Source organism: Oppia nitens, unplaced genomic scaffold (assembly GCF_028296485.1).
Source record: "Oppia nitens isolate AA-2021 unplaced genomic scaffold, nextdenovo-longstitch-racon4-pilon3 scaffold4_pilon_pilon_pilon, whole genome shotgun sequence".
NCBI lineage: Eukaryota > Metazoa > Arthropoda > Arachnida > Sarcoptiformes > Oppiidae > Oppia > Oppia nitens.
Genome location: NW_026533232.1, coordinates 5,597,088 through 5,624,484, shown reverse-complemented (window position 1 = coordinate 5,624,484; position 27,397 = coordinate 5,597,088). Strand labels below are relative to the sequence as shown.

At 20.6% G+C, this 27,397-nt stretch overlaps 2 protein-coding genes across 3 annotated transcripts in view; one reads left to right on the top strand and one right to left on the bottom strand.

The window, feature by feature from the left end:
- The window catches only part of LOC128960311 (cytosolic carboxypeptidase 6-like), a 47,038-nt gene extending 40,637 nt beyond the window's left edge, over positions 1 to 6,401 (bottom strand). The window contains exon 1 of the mRNA XM_054306383.1: positions 6,205 to 6,401. Within this exon, the coding sequence (XP_054162358.1) occupies positions 6,205 to 6,304 (100 nt within the window). The 5' untranslated portion in view covers positions 6,305 to 6,401. The remainder of the gene's footprint in view (positions 1 to 6,204) is intronic.
- A 1,967-nt stretch (positions 6,402 to 8,368) lies between these two features.
- Positions 8,369 to 16,532, top strand: LOC128959969 (ELAV-like protein 3). Of its 2 annotated transcripts, none has more exons than XM_054306015.1 (5): positions 8,369 to 9,220; positions 11,860 to 11,963; positions 12,617 to 12,770; positions 13,245 to 13,506; positions 16,060 to 16,532. In XM_054306015.1, exons 1-5 carry the CDS (start codon positions 9,001 to 9,003, stop codon positions 16,385 to 16,387), a joined length of 1,068 nt encoding a protein of 355 aa, XP_054161990.1. In that variant the 5' UTR covers positions 8,369 to 9,000; the 3' UTR covers positions 16,388 to 16,532. The 2 variants fall into 2 exon arrangements, with proteins under 2 accessions (XP_054161990.1, XP_054161989.1); XM_054306014.1 differs by having other exon boundaries at positions 13,245 to 13,533.
- The last annotated feature ends 10,865 nt before the right edge of the window (positions 16,533 to 27,397 follow it).

Below are 27,397 nucleotides of genomic sequence, written 5' to 3'. Positions count from 1 at the left end.
TAATATAAAATACAACAATTGATTATCAAATGTAATGTTTAAGTTTGTCTTTATTTTGAGGATTCATTGATGTAATTCATTTATCTGTCTGTCTGTCTAACAGTTTATTAAAATAATGCTCCAAAAATAAAAACCAAATAATGTTAAAGTTAGTCAACAAATTAAATGATAACTATGTTTGACAAATAAATCCACATTAGATACAGATTATGGTTTAGTAGTGAAACAATAGCCAAAACAATTTATTTAATGCATTATGAGATTCATATCTTAATGTGTTTTACAATATTAAATAATTTAATGCTATATAAAAATTAGTTGTACCATATTATTACTGTTTTTAGTCGGTTAATACACTTGAATAATAATTTCTACAATAATAAAGATAAAGTTATCTCTAAAATTTAAAGTTTCATATAATAACTAACTTGTAAATTTACATTACTATTTCAATATTATAAATTTTAACTTATATAAAATTTAAATTTATTTTTATTTATACTGTATATCAATCTTTCATATATGATATTAAAATTATCTATTATATTAAATGTAATTATGTAAAGTATGAAAAACTGTAATATTAAAAATTACCTTAAAAACAAAAATAAATGTAATTAAGCAATAAAAGTTTAAAAAATTATAATTGATTATAAAATCTTTTCACAGCAAAATACGAGTCGTTTACTAAAACTTTGTTTTTAATGATATTTTTATATTAAAAAGGATTTCAATGAATCATGAAATAGAGGATATATGAGATCATATAGTTTATAGACATAAATGTTAATCACTAATGAATTTACGACATTTCTGACTAGCCTTTCAAATAAAAACAAAAGCAGTTTAGATAAATATCAATTTATTTTTGTGTGTTTATAAAATATGCTATATTTTTAAAATAAGAAAATATATATAAATTTTAGACGTAAATATCCACTAAATTATGAAATGTGTACTTAGTTTTGTATACAGTATATCATAAAAATAAACTATTCAGAAATATATTGATAATAAGTATAAAACAGAAATATAATTTAAAAGTAAATTTTATTTTTCAACTTCTTTCAGAAAAGTTGTTATGTATTTTGTTATGTATTTTATATTAAAAAAATACTATTTTCTATTAAATTTTAAAAATTTGAGCCAATCTTTACAGACTTCGCTCTTTACCGCCGAAGTCATGAGTCTTGAGACTAAATTTATGCAAATTTTTATTCAATCTTCTAATGACATGTGGTTTAAACTACATTAAAGACTTGGATTTATAGTTAGCACTCACTTGTAAACCAAATAGCTTTAAGCAGTTCACTAAATAATATAATATAATATATATTATATAAATATAAATAAAAAAATAAAATAAGAGTAATTTACAATTTTGAATTGGGTGCATAATTTTTCAACTTGAATTCACTCATTTTATTAACATTTTCTATATATTTACTGATAACTACTAAATATTCTTAACATTAAATATTATTTTAATAAAATTTATATTTAAATTTTATGAGCATTTTTTAAAAATAATAAAATTATGAGCTAATTAATGAAATATTAAAATAGAAATTTTAAATATAAAATATATGCAATAATTTTGTATTATAAATACAATATATACAATATTAATATTGTTCTACTTTAAAATTCCACTAAAATCATGTAATTATTAGTTTTCAATAATTAGTTTTTTTTAATTAATTGTTTATTGAGATTATTTACAGCATTATTTTTCATGATATGTATAATTTGATTTTAATAATAGTTTCTAAATTTATTTTTAATATTTAATATTAATTTTATAATTAATAAATAATTCTCAATATTATAATTTATGAAACATTATTTAAAATATCAAACAAATAAAATGCTAAAGTTATATAAAACAGAGTATTTAGACTATATTGATATAAAGCATAAATTACTAAAAAAATAAAAGATAAGATTTTCAATAGTTTTTGTGAGAAGATTTTAAAATGTTTTTTTTACAATTAAGTTATTAAAAAATGAACCCAAAGTATTAGATAGTTTTGAGCATTTGATACATAGTAGAGATCGGAATCTAAATGATTTCGGTTCCGATTTAAAAACGGTTTGGTTTTCGTAACGGTTTCAGTTGTAAAAGTGGGTTTCTATTTAAATGTTTTTGTTAGTAAAATTATTTTATATTATAATTATCAAAAAACATTATTATTATTAAAATTCGTTACTATTACTACATTAATTTATACTTATTCTGATTATTTGAATGTATATTTTATATGAAAATAGGAGTTTGTAGTATTAGTATTAAGCATAAATATGACTATTATTACTTTGACTATGACTACTATGAATTATTATATGCAATATTAAATTTTGGTATTTCAACGTCAATTTTCAATGTATTGCAATTAAGTTTAAATTTTTTTAATAATTAATTTATATACATCTGTTTTTATTATTCTTAGTATTAAATAATATTTTTGTATACTAAATGGCAATAGATTGAAAATAGAGATTTTAATATATTTTATGAATTTTTTAATTGACAATAATTTCATAATCAATTTAATTGACGTATATAACTTTAAGCACATTTGAATTATGTATATGAATGTAAAAACAATTTTTTAATATCACATATTTCAAATTACAGCAATATGAAATATATTTACATTTTAAGTAATTGTATCACTTCCTATTACACATTTAAAAAAAATTTACATCAATATAAACCTTTAATTGTGCTTAAAATAAAATGCTATTTTGACCAAAATTTGAGCTAATTTTTTCAATTTTTCCCAAATACTCTGAAGTCCTTTATTATTAAAATATAATTATTTTATTCTTTTTATATTTAAAACATGTCTTGAAGTAAAAATATATTATTATGAATAATGTTATATTTTGAAGGAACAGTAAATAACATAAAATTACATAAAAATTGTAAATTATTTTTATAATTTTTATTTGTAAACTTTATAAATATAAATATTGAAAGAAAGCAAAAATTATGAAATATAACTTTATAAGCAATTTAAAATTTTATCTAATTGCAAATTAAAAACATTAAAATAATTATACTATAATTATTATTATTTTATTAAATATTATTATTTTGTTAAATATTACACATTTTGATAACATTAAATGTTTTTAAAAATTATTATAAATATTTAATATACAAACATTAAATTCTTATCTGAATAAATGAATTTAAATAAAGAAATAATAACAATAATAAATGATATATTTTTTATTGAATATAATTTTATTATACGAAATAAATATCCTAAAAATGAATAAACAAAATATAATCATAAGAATTGATTTTCAATAGAATTTTATAACAAAAGTGAAATCATGTCATAAAATCTTAAATTTATTGTTTAAAATTTAATTATAAATACAGTTATTTAAATTATGAAATTTTAATTAAAAAAATATTTTAATTTTTTCTTAATTTCAGGTAATGATTTAAATAATTTAAGAATTAAAAAATTATTTTTGTTTTATTATTTAATAAATGTTATTAACTATATAAATAATAATTATACAGTATTGTTGTAAATACATATAAATTAATAAAAGTTTTATAGCTCATAATATTATTTATTATAATTATCTATTATTATTACATTTATTTTCTTATTTCCACTAAATCTATTAAGTTATAAAATTATAATATCAATGGTATAAAAATTAAATAATTCAAAATCACAAAAATGTGGGTATTTGTATAATAAAAGCTTTAATCATAATTTACACGTAAACTATTTATATTAATATAATAAATGTATTTAAAAAGTTGCAATTTAAAAAAATATATGCAAAAGAGCTGATGGTAAGATTTTTTTTAAAAAGCTTAACAAACATATATTTCCTATTATTGAATATTGTAATCTATGTTTAGTTTATAATTCAACAAAATCTGAAAAAACCAGAAAAAATATAATATATTTTTATTCTAATAAATAAATTTAATTTATCTTAGTATTAGAGATTACAATTTTTAGAAATAGATTTATAGGTAAACTTAGAGTAATACAAAATCTTAAATTATAAATAAAAGTTGATAATAACAATGCGCATATATTTATTGTGTATGTACAGTATATATTATTTTGTTGAATTATACAATTGAATATTTAACATTACTATATTTAGATACTGAATATAAATATTTATTTATTTTAAACTTTATAATAAATACAGTATATAGTATTGCTTATAAATAATAATTATTGATATAAAATCATTTTCATAACATCTTAAACAGATTTTTAATAAATGAGTCGTAAGTCTAACTTTTTAGAGAAGCCTGGATTTTAGGAACGGACATTATGGTACTATGCATTTAATTATTACTAAGCACAGGGGTGCTAGCTCAGGGAGTGTGATATTTTTAAAACTGTATATATATATTTAAATATCTAAACAAATGAGGTTTTTCCATTATACTGTTATAATAATTAATTTATAATAATTAATTAGATTTATTAATCAACTAAATGTACAAATTTTTATAATGGAAGACATAATTTTCAATATTATTTTTAAAAATATTTGTTAGTTAATTGTGTTAAACATGATATATGTTCTATTAATATTAGTAAATATTTTATAATTATTTTAGTCAAATATATTAATATATCAAAAAATACCTAATAGATAATTGAAAAATTACATATAATTATATCATATATGTTTTGTTAATATTTATCATTTTCATTGATATACAATATAAATTATAAATACATTATTTTTGAAATAATTTTAATTTTAATAATTTTCAGCAACAACTACAATACAACAATAAATAGTCTAAAATAATTTAATTAACAAATACAAAGAAATTTAATTCAATTACTAATTACAGCATATAATGTAAAAATTGTTGTATTTCTCTACATATATATTCTCTGTTAAATATCTGTCGACCTTTTAATAGGTCAACCATTTAACTTCAACTTCAATATAAATGATAGCATTGACAATAATTTTATGTTTTTTATAAGCCTGTACTTTATGACTAGAAAAAATTAAACTACACTTATATAAACAATTTAAAAATTATATAAAATGATAATTTTAAAAATAAAACGAGTTTTATATATAGTTGAGTTTAAAAATAATTGCCGTAAAACTTTAACAAATGTCTTACATATATGTAAGTAAATAAAAAAATCAGCAATAAAACTATTAAATTAAAATATAATAATAATTTTATATAATTAATAAATAAAATAGTTTAATATATGTATAAATCTTTTAATAAAAATTATTATTTTTAAAAATAACTATAACTTAATAAATTGCAATATTAATAAGATTAACAATTTTATTATTAATTTTTATAAAGATTTTTATTAATCATTTAGACTTAAATACAAACTATTAATATTTAATTATATGAGAAACAAAACAACAAAGAGAAACATTTTAGTATTGCAGTAAAGTGTCATTTAAATGGTTAAAATTTTACGATTAAATTAATTAGAGACTCATATAGTCATACAAATATACAGTAAAATAATGCAATGTTATGTAACAGTGAGAATCAATGATATATAATTTGTTTCACAATGAGATAACAATACAGTTGTGTAAAAATTGATAAATTTAAGTTTGTATTATCTGACATATCATTATCTTTAAATATGTTTCAAAATGATTAATCTATATTTCTAAAAAAATTAATTACAATCTAACTTTAATATCTTCATTTATAAATACATTTATTAATTTTTAAAAGTTAATAATTATTTTTTATATTTAATAAGGAAATTATAATACAAAAAGATGATGAATTTAAAAATTATAGTTTAAACAATATAATAAATTATTTAAGTGTAAATATAATAGTTGTAGTACATTATAAAAGTTGTATTAATAATATTACAAATATTTATTTGTATAACTTTAATGTAATATTATTAACAATACTGTACATTATATTTACATGGTATATTTAAATTATGTTTCTTTTATTGGAGTATTATATTTATAATATAAAATAAAATAACACAAAATGTTTATAATTAAACTAAGATATAAAAAATAAGTAATATATATAAATATCTGTACAATATATGATATAAATAAATTAATCATAATTTTGTTTTCATAAAAAGTAAGTACTATAATGCATAAATTATTATTTTTTAAATGTAAATTTATAGATATTATTAATAAATGCAGACTTTTTTAATGATATAATACCCGATTCAAAGGAGGCGTCAAACACGAGATGACCTTTCTTTGCTTTACCCGAGTGTCCAATCGGTCGCATCACAAGTCTCGACACATTTGTTAGTTTCATCTCAGAGTCTGAATCATCACTACTTGAGTCTGGAAATTACCAAATAATAAATGTTTCATCAAAACTATATAATATGTATATTTCAACAAATTTTCATCCGGGAAATCCAGGTATAAATAATAAAATAAATACAAATAACACACACACACACACACACACACACACACACGCATATATATATATATATATAAAATGTATAAATGAAGTATAAAATAAATGTGTATTATATTAATGCATTCAAATGTAATGGGAGTAAAAAATAATGGAAAACCCATAGAATGATTCATCAATGTTTTGAAAAGTCTCGGTTTCACAACTATTATTATTATTATTATTATTATTACTACTACTACTACTACTACTACTACTACTACTACTACTACTACTACTACTACTACTACTACTACTACTACTACTACTACTACTAATAATAATAATAATAATAATAATAATAATAATAATAATAATAATTTTTTTGTTAATTACTGGTTGTAATAATTTTTTAAAAATAAAAAAATTAAATACATTTCACATTTACTGACATTTGACTAAAATTATCGATAAAAACTAAGTATTCAAACCTTGTTGTTGTTGTTGAGTATACATTATTGTTTAGTAAATATGTTTTTCAAACAATTATATAGTAAAACTGAATTTAAATATTTATTAATCTTTTTTATTAAAATGTATGATAAAAAACTATAAAATAAATTTTTGTCTTTTATTTTAAATAACTTTTTTATTATAAAGATAAAACATAATTTTGTGACTAAATATAATTTGCTTGCATTTAATACAAATCAATGAACAGTAAATTTTATAATTTCAACAGTCTGTACTTTTATATACTTTATTTATGAATAGTGTAATATTTATGTGCAAATTTTTATTTTATTTTATAATATTTTATATAATATTATTTTTTATGAAGTAAGCGTTAGGTTTCCTAAGCAATAGTTACAGTATAACAGTATAAGTAATATATTATTTCAGTTGTGTATACTGTAGTGTAGTATATGAAAGCATTGAAACAGAATCGATGCCATCAATTGCATTAAATTTCATTTCCTTTCCCACCCTTTTTCTGATGGTTGGGCGCACTGTTAGCTATACTTAATATTAAATATTGAAATGATTGGCACAAGTCATTGGCAGAAACGATAGAGAGTGAGTGAGTGAATGGGGAGAGTGAGAGGAGAGAGAGAGAAAGAGAGAGAGAAAGAGAGAGAAAGAGAGAGAGAGAGAGAGAGAGAGAGAGAAAGAGAGAGAGAGAGAGAGATTGGAAAAATCTCATTGAGATGTAAGAGCGCTATAATATAGCATTGGTTTCTATTAAGAGAATGTATTTGTTGTATATTTGGTATAATATAAGCATTGCTTGCAATAAGAGAGTTGATGTGTTGGGTATTATAGATATGATATGCAAAATAGTTTGCGTTTCAGTTGGCTTTCACTTCATACACAATACTATACAGTATATACCAGTGCAATGATAGTACCGGTGCCAAAGTAGTCTGTATTGTGAGCCAACAAAATCGATCTGTTTTGCTCTCAAAGATATGAATTTATTTTAATAAGTTTTTTAGATAAAAATAATTTCTCATAAAAATGTGTTTTGCATATTATGTTTAAAATTTGACATAATTCTCTTCTTAATAATTTTTGTTGTTATACATTAAAATTTAATTTAATTATCAATACATTTAATAAAAAAAATATTATTATGAAACAAAAATATTAAAAAGTAATTTAGAAAAATTTATCTAAAAGTAATAGCAATTATTAGATATATATATATAGCTAATCAGTATTTTAAGTTATGTTTGTTTGCATCAAATTTTGTACAAACATGTCAGGAGATGATTAGTATATTAATCTACACTATATGTATGTAAAGTGTGTATTCAATACAAGAGTCGACTGTATCGGGTGTGTGATGTGTGATACCAGTGCTGCTGTTGATTGTAAGACTGCGCGCACACATAGAGCACATCTGAGACAACTGACAGCATATTCAATATTCTGTATATACTATATGTATATATGAAGTGAATCGATGGCCATATCCTGAACCATATCCCTGAGCCATTTCGCCTATTACTGTACTTTACCAGTGTTTGCAATGATACCAGTGCTGCTTTGAGTGCAGTATATATTTTTTGTGATATAGCAGTGCTATAATAGAGAGTATATATCGGGATAAAGCTCGTGGCGAATGCGCGTTACGTGCGTATGGTTGCCATCGTTGCCAATGGTGTTTAGGTGTCGGTACCACTAATAGTAGGGTCGGGAAGCTGTGCATCCATTTCATTGTGTTTCTGGTGTCTCTTATATTCATCCATTCATTCCAATATTATATCAGTTTTATTGTTTCTAAGCTTTTCTGCTATCCTTTTAGTTTGAGATTCAAATTTATATCTTTGTCTTTACTCTTTGATTGAGTTTACCATTCAGTTCTTGACTTAACGTTAATATTGAGTATTAAATCATTAATATATTTGTAATACTAATATACACACAACTGATACACGACATCACTGTTTCAGTTCAATAATCAATTGAATTTTGTGTACTATATTAGTCATAACAAGCAATTGTTTGTTATAAGCTATTATCAGTTACTTGTTTATCATATTTATAATTAATTAGTTAATTATTATATAAGTTATTTAACTGTCATTGAATTGATCGACAAAATGAATGGTTTGGATTCATCGCCGGTTCAGAACAGCGTTCAAAACGGAAGTCTTCATAACAGCAACTCTTCTGTTCAGTCTTTGGGCAATCCTGAAGACTCAAAAACCAATTTAATTGTCAATTATTTACCACAAACCATGACTCAAGAAGAAATTCGTAGTCTCTTCTCATCCATTGGTGAAGTTGAGTCTTGTAAACTGATCCGCGATAAAGTCACCGGTAATTTGCATTATTTAACTTTTTAATAATTATTTAAAGTAAAATAATTTATATTATTGATAATTTGCAGTGTCTATGTGTGAATATATATATATATATATATATATGTGTGTGTGTTTTGTTTTTGAATAAAATTATTTACATTTATTAAGATCAATACATTTTATATTAGATTATTTATTAATAATATATATTAAATTTACAGTCGATTTAAAGATAATGGAAAAATAAGATTTTATTTAATGACATTTATATTAATCAAATAATAAAACAATAGTAAAAATATTATTAGCACTACAAAATCATAAATTATAGCATACAAAATACAGTATTTTAAATATAATTTTTATATCAATTATTTTTAAGATAAATAATTCAATACATTTTGAATAATTATAACAAAATTATAATGTTAATAATTTACATGCAAAATAAACGTTAATTTGAAATTTTATTATTTACACAAATTGTTGATGCTTTTAGTGCATTTTTAATTTATTTTTGTTATAAATTTATTTATATAGTTATATTTAGATTTATTGCGATTATTTTTAAAAATTAATTGTATTTATATTAACTTTATGAATATATTTAAACTGGCAAAACATATCAATTTTTATTGTTTAGAATAATTTTATGCTATAAAAGCAAGAATATATTCATTTGTTTTTAAATTTATAGTAGTTTGATATTTTAAAGTTTATTTATTAAAAGTTTTTAATATTAAAATAATTATATTCATATTGTATAATTATTTTTAAAATTGTTTTAAATTTGAAAAATATATTTTTTGTGGTGACTTTAGCAAAGGGAAAATTTAATGACTTTCATATAATAATTAGTGTTTTTGTCTTTATATTAAATAATTTACTTTATTTTTATAATAAAACAAAATTAGAGTTAAAATAATTAACTTTACTTTTCAATGAGTTTTAGACACAAAACTCATTTATCGATTACTAACCACTGAAATGTCGGTTTAACCAAAAACTACTGAACAAATGTTTCAAAACATAAAACTAGTCACCAAAGAGATTGATAATCAAAAGAAATATTAAAAATATTATTTTAATCCATTACTTAATTAAATAGTTTATATTTTTGTTAAATTTATTATAATTTATATCACCATTTATATATTATTTTGTATGATATGAAATTTATTATTTATAGTAAGATATTGAGTTCACTGCAAAAGGTATCGCATGTTTTGCACTCATCTTTTATTTCAAAAGAAAATTATTATTATTATTATCAGAAATGACATAATACTAGACGAGAGAGAGAGAGAGAGAGAGAGAGAGAGAGAGACTATTGAATATCTTTCTAAAACAGTGATACAGTGTTGTGAAAGGCAGGTCTATCTTTGGTGTTGTATTTCAATAGCACACATGTCTCATATGTATTGATTAATTAGTATAATTTGCTTTTGAAATTAAGTCTTACTTTTTAAAATTATGGTTTGCTTTCATTAATATTATGCATAAAGTTATATAAACTAATATATAATTTAATAAATTTATTAATCTATGTGTCACTCTAGAGACCAAAGTTTGAATAAATATAACAAAAATAATATAACATAAAAATAAATTAACTAATTATATAATGAATAAGTCGTTGACATTGAGACACAAATCATTTGCAAATGAAAACTATGGCATTGTTTTAAACGATTAATGTTTTGTTTTGTTGTCTATTAATGCTATTATTAAATTTATTAATGAAAATGATTGCTATATATTGGATACAAAACGATTGATAAAAATACCGGTGCTGTGCGTTATGTAATATTAATGTTTTAGTCTGTTTTGCTTTAACCATATATTTTGCCAAAATTTCATAATTTTAGTCAAAAGGGAACCCCATTTCATAGTCTGACCCAAAAAGTCCCTGTGTTTGCTCGTTATCTGAGTTGCAGCTGATCTGCAGCTGTGATACACACACACACACACACACACACACACCATATCGTCAATTGATTTGCATTTACATATTGTCTATTGAAATACTGAATCGCCTGTTATGTTGATGTATAGCATATAAGCCGTTGTGCTGATGGTGTAGTGTTGGTAGTGTATGTATTGCTCGCACGCGCGCGTCTGGCACTGAGGCACGAGCATTGCCCCAACCATTGCACCCATTGATTAGGCGATTGCTTGTCTATATGTTTGCTTCTACATAAACCATATAAGCTTTTGTTATAGTTTTCTTTTTCATAGACATTATAAGAGCACATTTAACAAATAATAATAGAGGGAACTGGTATGTGCTGGCGCTCACCCATTCAAATGTAACAATAGTTATCGTAAAAATTATTTTTTAACAACAAATACGCCAATAGTTTTATAGTTTTTGCGCTGAGATGTAAATCAAACGATTTTCTATTGATTTATTCACACGAAGACCACAATTGCCGACAAAAACTCTTATACTTTCTCTTTTAAAAAAGTATTGCCTTTCCTTTAACTACCCTTTTCTAGCAATTGATGACTAATTTAGAAAATCTATGATACAATATATAATATATAGATTCGCATATCTAATCATTTATAATTATATATCAACTAAACATTTTGATTATATATATACATTTTGATTATGTATATTAAAATTATTTTTAAAAATTGATGTTTTAGGACAAAGTCTTGGATATGGTTTTGTAAACTATGTTCGACCTGAAGATGCAGATAAAGCCATCACTACTTTGAATGGACTGAGACTACAGAACAAAACCATTAAGGTTTGTATCAAACAAACCATATATTTTGTTACTTTATTTTGCTTTACTTTCGTTAATTGGATATTATTTAAATAAAACAATCAATTATAAAAAGGACATAAATAAACATTTTACAAATGATCATTATTTAAATATAAATATATAACTAATAATTCATTTATAATTGGTAGTAGTTATTTGTATAGTAGTTTTCCCATATATAACTGTAATCTCAATAATAATATTATTTTATAGTATAATGAGTTGTTTCAAAATAGTTTGTATGTTTAAAAGGAATAGCTTATTACTACTTTTAATTTTACAGTAATAATAATTGTATATTAATAGACTTTGTTTTATTTATTCATTAAATACAGAATAAATAAGTGCAAATAAAATTTATACAATTTTAGTAACTTAAAAGTATAAATTGTTGTTAATAATAATACTCACAAGTTAGTTAAAAAAAACGATTATAAAATTTATTCAGTTAGTTAAAACATATGTTATTGATAAAATGTCAAACATAGTGTATTATACTATACATTAATGCACACTTTATAATGGATAAACTGTTTATAATTGACGACTCTATTGGCCCTTTAATGCATTAGTCCCGTAGAGATGCATAAAGATTTAGTTTGACTAATAACTTATATATATTTGACGGTTAGGTCTCATTTGCCCGACCCAGCAGTGAAGCCATAAAGGGGGCCAACCTTTATGTGAGTGGTATCCCAAAAGCGATGACACAACAAGAACTGGAATCCCTGTTCACCCCATACGGACGTATCATTACATCTCGTATTCTCTGTGATAATATCACAGGTAATGCCTAACCATATGTTCATTTAATATCTTATATGTCATATGATATGCTATTATTATATCTAAAACCATATTATGAATACTCTTATCTTTTTTAAATTATATAATTTATATTTGTCTGTAAATTATTATTGCTATTATCTTTATGATATACTGGAAGTATTTGCTAAATACGTTATTATATTACTATAATTGAATTGTTTTATAAAACTATAGATATTGTATTATTTAATGCATTGACTGCAAAATATTTTATTTTATAAGTATTTCAAAACTAAAGATAATTGTTGATTGAGTTATTTGTAATATAAGAAGTGATTTATTGGTATATTAATTGAATGTTATATAATGAATGTGACAAAAATGATATACTATGTGAATGTATAGTATGACTGATGTATGATTTGTTGGATATGTTGTTAATGTTGTTTTAATTAGTAATTATATTTTTCATGATCTAAATCTTATCTATAGATCGTGCCCTCTATGCTGAAGTCTGTTCGTCTACAGGTCTGTCCAAAGGAGTAGGGTTTGTGCGGTACGATCAGCGTATAGAAGCTGAACGGGCTATAAAGCATTTGCACAATACCATACCCGAGGGCTCTACCGAACCCATTACCGTCAAGTTTGCCAATAATCCGAGTAATAATGCAAAAGCGTTGGCACCACTGGCCGCCTACCTGTCTCCACAGCGCCGCTTCGCCGGTCCCATTCACCATCCGGCCAATCGGTTCAGGTACATACCTATGTCACCGGTCTCCAGGTATGGGTAATAAATAATAGCAACCAAACATCCCCACACCAAATATATTAAACACATATCATCCATATGACAACACTTATAACTAACTATAGGTAGTCTCACTTCATCACACAAATACATAATTATGACAGTTATATCATTACAAATCAGTGATCATTGAGGCATATCCAGTGAAAAAGCTTAATATAAATTACTTAATGTGTTATTCATTAGATTTTTGTAAAAAATAATTTATGTCTGTCTGCTTATTATATTTATAAAATATTTTTGTGTATAGTTTATTAGATCTTATAAGTAAAAAATAATGAATTCGATATTTAATAAAAAAATTAATGATATACAATAATGTATACAATAATGTATATATTATAATTTTATTGAATTTTTTTAATAAACAAATTATCAGAAATAGCAAACAATTCTCATTAGATTTTAATTAAATAATAATTTTGTTTTTTCTACTATTTATACGCTTTAGTGGACTTTCCGGTACCAAAGCGTTTAATTTAAGTGTTATCTAAGGCTCTTATGTCACAAACATTTAATGCAAAATACAATTAAAATTATTTATAATTATAAGTGTTTGCAGTGAAATACACTTAACTCTTATCTTGAATGCAATACACACTTGCACTTACCCTCTCATCTAATCTTATCAATGAAACACTGAAATTAAGGTAATTCCCAGACAACTACATTATATTTTAAGATGTTTTGTAATATATGACAATATTGAATGAATTTTTTATTTTTTATATAAGTTAAACTAGGATTAGAATAACATTATAAAATTGTAAATCATAAATATTGTTTAAATTTGTAGATAATATAATTATGATTGCGATTTATATATTAAACGTTAAAAAGGATGTTTATATAATTTAATTTAGCATAGATCTAACCCAAAACAAAATTAATCATTGACATTTTTGGCAAACATTTGCTTTAAATAAATTAAACATTTTACACTATAATTATATATAAAAATATTTGCTACCAAATATTCAAACATAAATAAATAATGTTTATCTAAAATATACAAATATCTTCAATAGAAAATCGCATCATTTCTAATTTTAAATACTCATTGAATTGAATGAGTTATTATGTTAATACCAATCAGTTATTATAAGCATAAACTTATTTTATAAAGATATTAAAAATTTTACCGGTTATATCCATTATGTGATATTTGTCTAAATTAAAACTATAAAGTAAAAATTAAATATGTAAATATATTATAATCAATTTGTTCTCTCATATGTCACTATTATGTAAATTTAATTTAGTTATAAAAATCTACTAAATATTATTTATTTATTAAATTAATGAAAAAACTTAATTATAATAAAATATTTTTAATTTAGATTATTTTGAAGTTAAAAGTCAATAGTATTTTCTAAATTTGAAACTTTATTAGTAAATAATCAAAATAACTTTTTTATTATTATTTTGGTTATAAGTATTGTAAAATAATAAATATATAAAAATTTATTTATTATAAATAAATAAACTTTAAGTCTATTTATTGTTGTAAACTAAATCTTAAAATTGCTAATATTATATAATGTCAGTTAAATTTTCATTTAAATACAATGTTACACTCGACCCATTAACTTTTCTAATGCTAACTATTATATAAAGTGTTACACATTTAAAATCAATAAAAAGTGATGCTATTTAATAACATTTATTTCAAATTACATTAAGTAAAATTATTGAAAATGTGAGCAAAAATATGAATCTTAAAGTACTTTAATAATGTTAAAGAAAAATGTAATTAATTAAATATTTATAAAAAAAATTGAAAGTAAAATATTATGTACATAAAAATACAGACAGACAGACCATTACTCCATACATTACACTAATATAATAAATATATCCAATGCAGTCATACATACAATAAATATAATATATAGGGTCAGCACAACCCAGACTTATTTGAATGATAACACGCGACATAACATAACATAAATACATTTTATTTTTAGTTCATTATTTCAGTTTATTTAATATCATATCTCATAAATTGCTTATTTAAATATTGATTGAAATTTTAAATATTAATTGCAATATATATGAAAATACATGATATGAAAAAATTTCATTTATCCTCCATATAAAATTCAAATTTATTTTTACCCATTATTTCTGGCGAACCGAAAGGTGACTTATTTATTAATTATTATTATTAATTTATATTACTTTTATAGTTTATTTATTATTACTAAAATTATTATTATTATTATTATTGTTATTATTATTATTATTATTATTATTATTATTATTATTATTATTATTATTATTATTATTATTATTATTATTATTATTATTATTATTATTATTATTATTTAATTATTATTATAATGCAATTTATGGATCACTTTATTGTGATTATATGTTATATATACATATTGATTATAATTAATTACTATAAATTTAAAATTAAAAACAAATCAATCACAAAGACATGTAAAAAAGTAATGAAAAATTAACGATAAAATGCATAATTTGTTTGAACAGATACTCTCCATTAGCCGGTGATCTGTTGACAAACCCGTTGTTGGCGGCAAACGCCACAATCAACGGCGCCGGTTGGTGTATATTTGTGTACAACTTGGCTCCCGATACCGAGGAATCTCTTTTATGGCAACTGTTTGGTCCCTTCGGTGCCGTTCAGTCGGTTAAAGTGATCCGCGACTTACAGACCAACAAATGCAAGGGATTTGGATTCGTTACGATGACTAACTATGACGAGTCATTGGTTGCCATTCAGAGTCTCAATGGCTATACTCTCGGCAACCGTGTATTACAGGTCTCTTTTAAGACTAATAAATGCAAAACATCTTAAAATCAGTTTAAAACACCACACATAACAATACACTACCATCTAAACTGACTAATATTAATATTACTACTTATAATAAATTAATGAAACACAACAAACAAAAACAAACACCAAAATTTAGTTTTTAAATATCAATAATAATCTAAAAACCGCATTCACTACTAATTATTATTCTTATATTTCATATAATATTATATTATATTTTTAACTGAATTACTCTCTATTCTTATTATTCTTACTTATTCTTATTCTTAATATTCCTTATATATAATAATTATTATTACACTATTATTTATATTTGTGAAATTGCTATTTTGAATGATTTTTTAAAAAGCAAACAAATTTAAATCCAAAAAAAACATTTTTCAAAAATATTATACATTAGATATCTATAAATTATTGTATTTTATTTAGTGTTTTATGTCTTAACAAATATTACAAGTATTGTCTTGTAAAACTAAAAATGCAGTTAAAAATAGTGAAACAAAAATTTAATAATAACTGCAAAAAACTAATTATTCGAAAAGAGTAATTAAAATGCTTTTTATAATAATATTTATTATAAATTTACATTACTATAATATGAAATATACAAATAAGTATAAAATTTATTACAAATACAAACACTCTATGGTGGGTCAAACACCTTCTATATTATAAAATCAAATATATATACAATACTAAGTTATAATACAGTAAATAATATATATATACTGTTATATTTACAAAGAAAAGGACAGAAAAATTTCTTATTTAATATATAGTGAATGAAAGTATCGATCGATTTAAACGCCTCGACGGCTACAATGTCTGAGAAATACAGATATTTTTATATATCAAACATATATAATATCTATTTGTTTGTGACAACAATAACACCGACAAAAACATCACTAAAAACAGTGCAAAACAATAGAAAAGCCACTGTTATATCGACACTAAATTTTAAAAAGTGATTTAATACAAAATTTTAAGTCTAAAGAAAAAGACTAGTTCTTAATGTTAACAATAATATGAGACAATTACTTATAAAAACAACAATAATAACAGTAAAATTAATAACTTATAAAAATGTCAAAAACAGTGTGTCATATAATTTTTGAGACATTATTTTATTAGAATAATCAGTGAAAGCAAACAACCATTACTTTACTGACTATAAAAATTTGTTATCTGTTTGTGTGAGTCATTGTTTATAAATACATTTCTATATCTTTATTATTATTATTATTATTATTATTTAGTATATATTTATATATTCTTATATTGTGTAAGGCATACATAATTCATGTCGAGTCAACTTATATTATAAATACTGTTTCTTATATAATATTATGATTTTTGTATATGAATTTCATTTCAATTACAATTCTTATTCTTCTATTATTACTATTATTGTTACTCTATATTATAACTTACTCTTTATTATTATATTTAATATATTCCTTATACTAGTTTTTGTTGTGTATAATAATAATAATAATAATACACTCAATCTAAAGTCATTGTTTTTGCATAAATTTTATATGTAATTAAGCTTTACTTATATTTATAAAAATAAGTCTTTAACAAAAAGAAGAGACAATACTTATTATTATTATCATAAATATTAATATTATTGTCATTATTCTAATTTTTATTAGTAGTAAAAATTATTAAAATTTCTAGTCATTTGATTGTTTTGATATCGCTTTATATTTAAATTAATTAAATGCTAAATTTTTTTTTTGTAAAATATATGTATTTACTCAAATAGCAATTTTAATAAATTATTTTATTGTTTTCTCATTATATAAAAAATAATATTATATATTGTAACACAAACTCGTTGACAGTTTTTCATACGACGAGCAGACAATAACAATAACTACATTATATGATTACTACAATATATGATTATTATTTAAATATTAATTTATAAATATATATATACAATATATACTGGTATAATGATAAAACAAAAAATAACTTATAAATAAGCCGTTTGTTTAAATCCATATCTATATAACATTTAGATTAAACTGTTTGACAACGTTTATAGTTTGTATAAGTAATACTATAGATAATATATTTAAAAAACTCCCGCCCAGTGATACACCAAATTGATAACACTGTCAGTAAAACTCAAGCATAAAATTGCAAATTATAGTATTAATTGAAAGTGAGTTTTATCTCAATTAATCACAACATTTATAAAAAATAACAGATAAAGAGTCAACCAATTGCTTGTCTAATCATTGATTAAATAATTACTATTTATCTATTTATTTAATTTAAATAAAATAAAAATTCACGGCTTTATCTCTCGTAACTGTATCTCAATGTTGTTTTTCTCTGTGGCCCCTAATATTTAAATCAATTCATTGAATATAATTTTCAATTAAATGTTAGATCCATAACATTAACATATACTTAACATATAATTATAACGTTAAGCTATTGTCTTAAATGCTTAAATGTATTGCTTTTGATAGTGAATTGAGAGACAAAATTTTGGCGATAATTCCATTAGTCTAATGAAGTCACAAATTGATGCATGACTTACAACATCTCTTCAATTAATTAATTTCAAATATTTATATATTTTTATTATTAAAGCATTTTTATACATTTTAATTATACAGCTATATATTACAGCATTTAATTAAATATTACATTTGCACACAATATTTATAATAATATTTATAAAGATTAATTTAAAAACAAAAAAAACTCACACTTTTGAGGACCTGACAGGACATCAAAACTAGTCATTTGCAATTGTGGTTAATTAAAAAATTATTTATATTTATAAATGATACTGAAATTTAATTAAAATCTAGCTTAATTAGTTAACTCATTTTTAAATTTAGTAAATAATTTTGTTTATTAGCAAATTTATTAAATATTTATTTATTAAAAAATACGGTATGAGTACTCTCTAGTGATTTGTGCACAATTGTCAATACCATCATTAAAATGTTTTTTTTAAAACATTTTTTTGGTGAAGTATTCATTTAAGTCACATATTATTATATTTAGTGATAATAATTAACACAAATATGTCATTTAATTATCTGTCGATTTTATTAAATAGACTAACTATCATATATGTTGTCTAAACAAATACTGTTTAAATAATTTTTAAATTTTTATTTTAATCCACTTTATGTTTAGCTAAATGTTTGCTTTATTTATATTTGATTCAATAAGTTATTGGCCATTTAAAGCCAATATTTATTATAAATATATTTTTATATATTACACAAAAAGACTATTATTTTACACTTTTTATTACATAAACTATTATTTTAAGTAATTTATTACTTTTTAAAATGAACAATAAAATGAAGAGTCAACTATATCTAAATATTATATAATAGCAAACAAACATTTGTTAATTGTTAAATTATATGCTAACTTATATTTTTATTGTTTTCAACAAATTTATTTATTTTAGAAAATTTATGTATTGCCATCAAATTATGTTTTTGTCAAATGATAGAAAAATATAATATATAGTTATTTACATTTAATTATCAAAATGACAGAAAAAAATAATAAAATACACAAAATAGACATATTTTTGAAAACACACAAGAATTTGTTAAATACAGTATTATATTTCATATTTACTACTCTTAACAAAAAATCATAAGAATTCACTTTAAAATCAAGAATTTAAATAATAATTTTTGTGGCACTTTATTTAAGGCAATGCGATGATAAATACAGTATATTTAAATACAATATTATATATATTTATTTGTATTTATTTATTTATTTATTTATTTATATTTATTTATTATATATATATATATTTATTATATACGATATATATTTATTTATTAAAAAATTTGTTATAAAGAATTGCATATAAATGATATCACGAAATGTTTTTATTTGTTATATTATTATTATTATTATTATAAAAGTTCAAATATGATATTTTCAATAATAATATTATTTTTATCACAAATTTGTTTATTTGATTTAATTTTTTTTAATTTTTTTTATTAAATTATTTTGTTATGATTTTATTTGGTTTTTACACTCATTTATTGGTGATTATGTTTATCTAAAACTTTTGTTGGTATGTCTTATTATATTATTTTTGTATTGTTTTGTTTAATTTTATCATTATTTTACTATTATTTTCTTTTTTATATTTTAGACATTATTTCAGACCATTTCGTTATATCGAGAGATCGCTGGGAAAAACATACAGAGAGGGAGAGAGAGAGAGACATACAAAATGAGACCTCATTTGATAGCTTATACCTAACAGTTATGAAAGCACTCTTACAAACACTAAAGCATTAAAATACAGTTTATATGATATTTCTAACAAAAATAGTCACTAATTTAACTCTATTTTTATCATCATTTCTGGTTATTTGGCGATAAGACTCACTTTTTCTATAATATTCAAACAAACTGAGTAAATGAGAAACAATATAAAGTAGTGTTGCATACATAGCAATATACAACTGTAATAACATTAAAAACTTAATGTTTTTTGTATTCAAAATATAAATATATAAAAATCTAACAAAAACTACAAACAAATATATTGAAAACATTTCTCTAAAAAGCCTTTTATCTCATATAAATAAATAGTTAGGCGTTTAAGCAAAAAATTGCTAACATTTTATTTAATATAAATATTAGCCACAAAATTACAATAATTTACATTTTTTAAAAAAGCCTCAAAACTAAAACATCGATGCGATTATTATTTAAAAGTTTTGCCTAAAATATGTTTAGTGTATAATTTTTCAAACAAAAATTTTTCAAACAATTTTTTCAAAAATTTAACACTCGGTAACCAAATATTTCTAATAATTATTTAAAAAAATTATGATTTTTTTGTATATTGAACAATATATTATTTAAAAGCAATATTAGGGTAAATGTTTCTTATTATTAATATTATTTATATTACCAAAAATTTATATGCAAAGTTTGTTATTAAATAAATAATAATAAGTTTTGCTAACAAATTAAATAATCAGAACAATTAAATCTTCAATAAAAATTATTACGATTTTAAGAATTCAAAAAACAATAAGTTTTTAATCAAATATAATATTTAGGAAAAAAATGTTAAAAAATATAAATATATTTTTTTATAATGAAACATTGTCAGTCATTTTAAATATAAAATTAATAACAAACTCAATTTCATAATAAAATTTGCTTAAATATTTTCAATATACATGTCATAATTGGGGTAAAGCTGTTAAAAACAAAAACTCTTATAAGAGTATTGTATATATTTTTCAATGATATATAAATTATAAATAATTTTCATGAAAATAAAATGCCATAAAATCTTTAATTAATGAAAAATTAGAGATTTATAGAAATTATTATAAATTAAAATACAAAATTGTTAACTAAGAACCAAAAATCAGAAAAATATATTTAATACTCTCTGAAAAATAAAAATTTTTTAAAATTCGCAAATAATGTTCTTCCATATATTTAATTGTTACTATAATTACTATATGAAAAAATTATATAAATTTAAATTTTAAAATAACACTTTTTACATAATATTATTAAATATGTATATAAATATATTATAATTATTATATATATATATATTGATATATTGAACTACTTTAATGAAACAAAACGTTATTCTGACTTTTACTAAATGCTCTATATTTTTATTATTTATAACATAATTTATATCAACAATTATTTTGTGTGTTTGTTTGTATGTGTTTGTGTGTAATTTGAAAATTATATAAAATGAAAATACAAAAATCAATTGATCAGTGATTACACTAAACTAATGATCATAACATTCAAGTGATTATAGAGTATTTATATTCAAATACAGTAAATGATGACATAATATTATTAGTAAATTATTGTTAAAATTATTTATAAAAATAATATAATTATATTTAATATAATTATGTATTTAGAAAAAATAAATATTTTTAACAATATTTGCAAACAGAAAAGTCAAACCAATGGGTGCTTTGCTTTCCAACATTTTTTCACAACAAATACTTGATATTTATAATCAACTATTGGATCCTTTTCTTAATACTAGTAAAAGTTTATATTTATATATAGATACCAATCTGTGTTTGCTTTTTGTATTAAAACTACTAATTAATTAAAAGTGACATTTATTTTTATGTTTCACTTAAAATGAACCCAGAGATTCACGAGATTAATATTTGTACTGTACATGCATTTGAGTAACAATTAATATATATATATATTGATTTTACATAATATATATTTTATTTCATAATTATATATGTATTTTCATAAGACATCATTTAAACTAAAAATCTTATAACAGTTTTATTAATCTAAATTACATATTATTTCTAGTAATTGATAATAATTACTGCAAATACTGATATTATAAATCTATAAATAATAGTCAAATCAAACTATTTTAATGTTTGTTGCAATTACTACATTCTCAATGCATTCCCATTTGAGTTCAAGTCTAGTCACTAATAAAACAACTTAATATAAAAAATTAAGTTATACTTATAAACAAATATTTACACAATTATTAAAAATGTTTTATATAAATAAATAATTATCAAAAAATATACTTTTCAATTATAACAGTAAAGTTATATCCAAACATTTTGTGAAACTATTACATGACAGTTAAAGTATAAATCATTGATGACACTGTAGTTTATAAGTCATCAAAAATAAACAGTGTTTTCAATTTCAGGGTATTTGAGAAATCAATTAATTGGGAAAATAGTTAAAAGTTTGCTTAACATTACAACAAATAAGTGATAAAATGTTGCATTTTGCAAATTTGATCAAAATTCCTATATATTATTCAATTTAGTTTAACTAAAAATATTGAGATGTTTGCAGAATTTAGTGACTTTGGAATGCAATATATATTAATAAATAAAGTAATTGTTTGGCAATTCTGCTCAAGAATTCATTAAATTCTTATTGTTTACAAAATTATTCATTTATTTCATTATATATTATAAGAATTAGCCAATAATTTGATAGTTTGTATAAACTTTTATCTATTTTTCCCAAAACATTAGTCAAATTAAGTTGTTTTGTTTGATATATTGTTTTAAACAAAATAATAAGTGATAAGTAATGTAATGTAGATCTCATTTTCGTTAAACCAACTATTGTTTTGCACTCTATTACTGATCACTAGGACTTAAATATACAATACATCATCAGTAAATCATAAACAAATCAATATCATAAAAATGATTGAAATAAAATTAATTATGACAAATAAATAGTTGTTTTAGTATACAACTCATATGATATATCGTTTACAATATTTTAAGAATGATATTAGTGTTTGAAAATTAGTACCAAATGTCAAAACAAATGGCAAATGATTTGTGTGTTGAGTCCTAACTAATTGACACTAAAATATGTTTTAGGGATAAAATCAGTTAACAATTGAATTTAGAAAATATAGTTAATAACATTTGAAATGAATAAACATTTTTTTAAAATTAGTAATTTTTTATCATTTATTTGAAAATCAGTACTTAGTTGATAATTGATATTTATTATAAATATTAATATAAATTTAATATCGATTTACATTATTAGTCAATAAATGCTTATTGAAGGCCTTTGCCGGTGCTGTTTAGCGCATACATTGAAAGTGCAATACTATATGCAAATCAATTTCTTAATATTTTACTTAATTCATATGTGTTTTAAAATTTTGTATTAAAAGTTTAATAGATTAAAATTAATACAATTGCTATTAATTTGAATGAATGTTTATTTGTTAATTAATCTTGCAATTGTCATCTAAATATAATTGACATTATTAAAACACAAACACATGAAATATATAAAATTTAGATCAATTTTATTAAAAACTGATTTTTAAAATACAATTAACACAAGTATACCACTCTTAACATGTTTAAAATCAGTTTATTGGTATAATTGTTTTTTTAATAAGGCTTATAATTGATAACAAAAAATGCCACAAATATAATTTGAAATTATAACAAAATTGACTCAAACATGTTTTTTTATATTGTATTTGCAAAAATTGTTTAATAATATTGTCTGTTAACACAATATAACAATTATAAAAATAATGCTAAAATTTAATATTTAATAAAGAATATCTAATCACATGACTATATGACATTAAAAGTCATCAATAAATATAATATAAACAGTAAATCAAAACATGTTTAGTCATCAGTAAACTGCAGACAAAGTGATATATTGAGCAAACATATTGAGACAAAAAATTTTAAATTCAAATATTTTACTTAAATGTTGATAATATGTAAAACATTATAAAATTATTTTCAAATTTCACATTCCGTTCAATTAAAATGATAGAAAATATATAATTTCAAAATAGCATTGTTTGCTTCAATTATTTTTCAATTTCAATCACAAATACATTCCGTTTCATATGTGATATATAAAATTGGTGACAAAAGAAATACATGTTTAACTAAATTTAAAATACTAAAAATATCAGTAAAACAATATTTTCATTCATCATAAACAAAATTATTATAAGCAAATAAAAGCAAAATAAAAGCTAATAAAGAGTTAAGAGTTAATAATTTGATACATATTATCAAATCTCGAGTTATTATATCCATAAGCAGTTATTTTTAAAATTTTATTAAAATATGATCTTTTTTTTTATAATAGATTATGTATTAATGTCTTTATTGAAATGTAAATAAAAAAAGTTTGCATTACTAAAAAATATTACACAAAAAAGCAATACATTATTTGCATAAACCTATTGATCTTTTATCTCGAAAAGCATATTAAATCTGCAAAACCACTGTAAGAAAGACACGTCATTTTCACTCACGAGTAAAGACTTCTATTTTATATAAAAATTTAACTAAAAAAATATTTTATAAACCATTTATTATTACATACATTTATATATTATATATATATATTTATATATATACAGTATATATGTGTGTGTTTTTCATATGGATAATTATATAAAATGTTTTGAAAATATTTTTGCTAATAGAAAGATATGGTTTATTGTATGTTTTGCCACATTATATACTAAATTATAAGTAAAGCGCCCCAAACATCAACAACAAAACAAACAATAATAATAACAACAGTAACTGTTTTTTGATATTTATATAAGACATTTATTATTTAACTTTTAAGACAAAAAAAGATAATCAATTTTATCATTAAATTTACTAAGAGTTAAAAAAAGATGAAAAAAGTATCAAAAATGGCTTTTCATTCATAAGAGTTAAAACACTGTATTTTGAGTGTTTTGAGTGTTGAAAGTTTTTTTTGGTTTAACGAGAAGTCAAACACTAAAAGTTTTATCTCTAAAACCTACAAATAACAGCATATAAGCCATAATATATTTAAGACAAAGACAAATATACAACAACAATGAGAAAGGCATCAAACATCACAACAACAAAAGAGATGGTTTTAATGTCTCCATCAATGATACATAAGTTAAATATTGACTAAACATAAAACTAGAAACTACTGTAATGTTAAACAACTTTGATAAACAATGCTATAATTATTACTAATATAATACTTGAACATAATTGTTAATTATTATCAAATATATAATTAAATTTTTGCATATTTATTAACAGTACTTTTTCACATATATCTTTAATTATTCTAACTATTCATTATTATTATTATTATAATAATTATTATTATTACTATTATTACTATTATTATCTCTTTTATGTATAACTTTATCAATTTATAATTATATTTATGAGATATTATTATTAATATAATTTAGTAATTTAACACATTTTAATCTATTATTATTATTACTATTATTATAATTATTATTATATTTATTAATATTATAATGTATGTTATATTGCATTTTAAATTATTAAAGTGAATGCATTGAAAAAATCCAGTACTTAATATAAAAATAATACAAACTTACCTAAAGTTTGATCTGTTTTTTAGTGATAATAAACCATTCAATAAATAACAATTATAACAAATAAAAAACGTTTATTTGTTTAAAATTTAAAGTAAGTGATTATTTATTTATAATTGTAATATGTATTAACATTGTATTTGAACTATAATTATATATTGATTACAATTGTAAATGAATACTATCCTTACTTTTAAATTTTGTTAAAAATACTTTTAATTAAAAACATCAAAAATTTAATAAATTACACACAAACCATATATTTGTCTCAATTTCTAATACTGTATAGGTTTTAACAGACAAACAAAAATTAAATTTATTACATTTTGAATAATATTTAAATTCAATTTCTATAAAAAGAGGTTACAATTTATACTTAATTAGAAGATATTTGATATTTATTAATACTTAAAATTATTACATAAATAATATTTATTATATTTATTAATATTACTTAAAATAAGTTTCTATGTTATTATGATTATATGATAATTTAAATGTAGTTTCAATTTTTAGCTAAAATTGATTGAATCCATTCCCAAAAGTATTGCAAAATCAAATCATTTATAATGGAAATCAACGACTTTGTTGTTAATTATAAATAATAATAATAATATTGAATTAAAAAAATATTTTTTACAAAATATCTAAATTAAAAATTTAGATATTAATGAAAAACTTGACATTAATGTCAATAGTTTGACCAAAAATGCAATAAATTAAAATTTTTCCAAAATAAATGTTTGATTTGTAAACTTTATTTTAATTAACCAATAAAACAGTGTGTTAATTATATTATGATATTATTATTATTAATATTATTATATTTGAAATAAATTATTTGTATGATGTGTTTGATAAATAAAAATGTTTTACGGAAATGAATTCAATTAAATTAATTATATAACTATTTAAATGTTTTCAATTATTATAAGTGTATTAAATATAATTATTATTGTCGTTTATATTGATTCAATTAATAATATTTATAATATCTATTATTTTAACTAATATTTATTTACTATGTTATTCCAACTCTTTTAAATTTATCAATATTTATGATCTCAAATAAATTTAATCAATTTTAGCTTTAATAA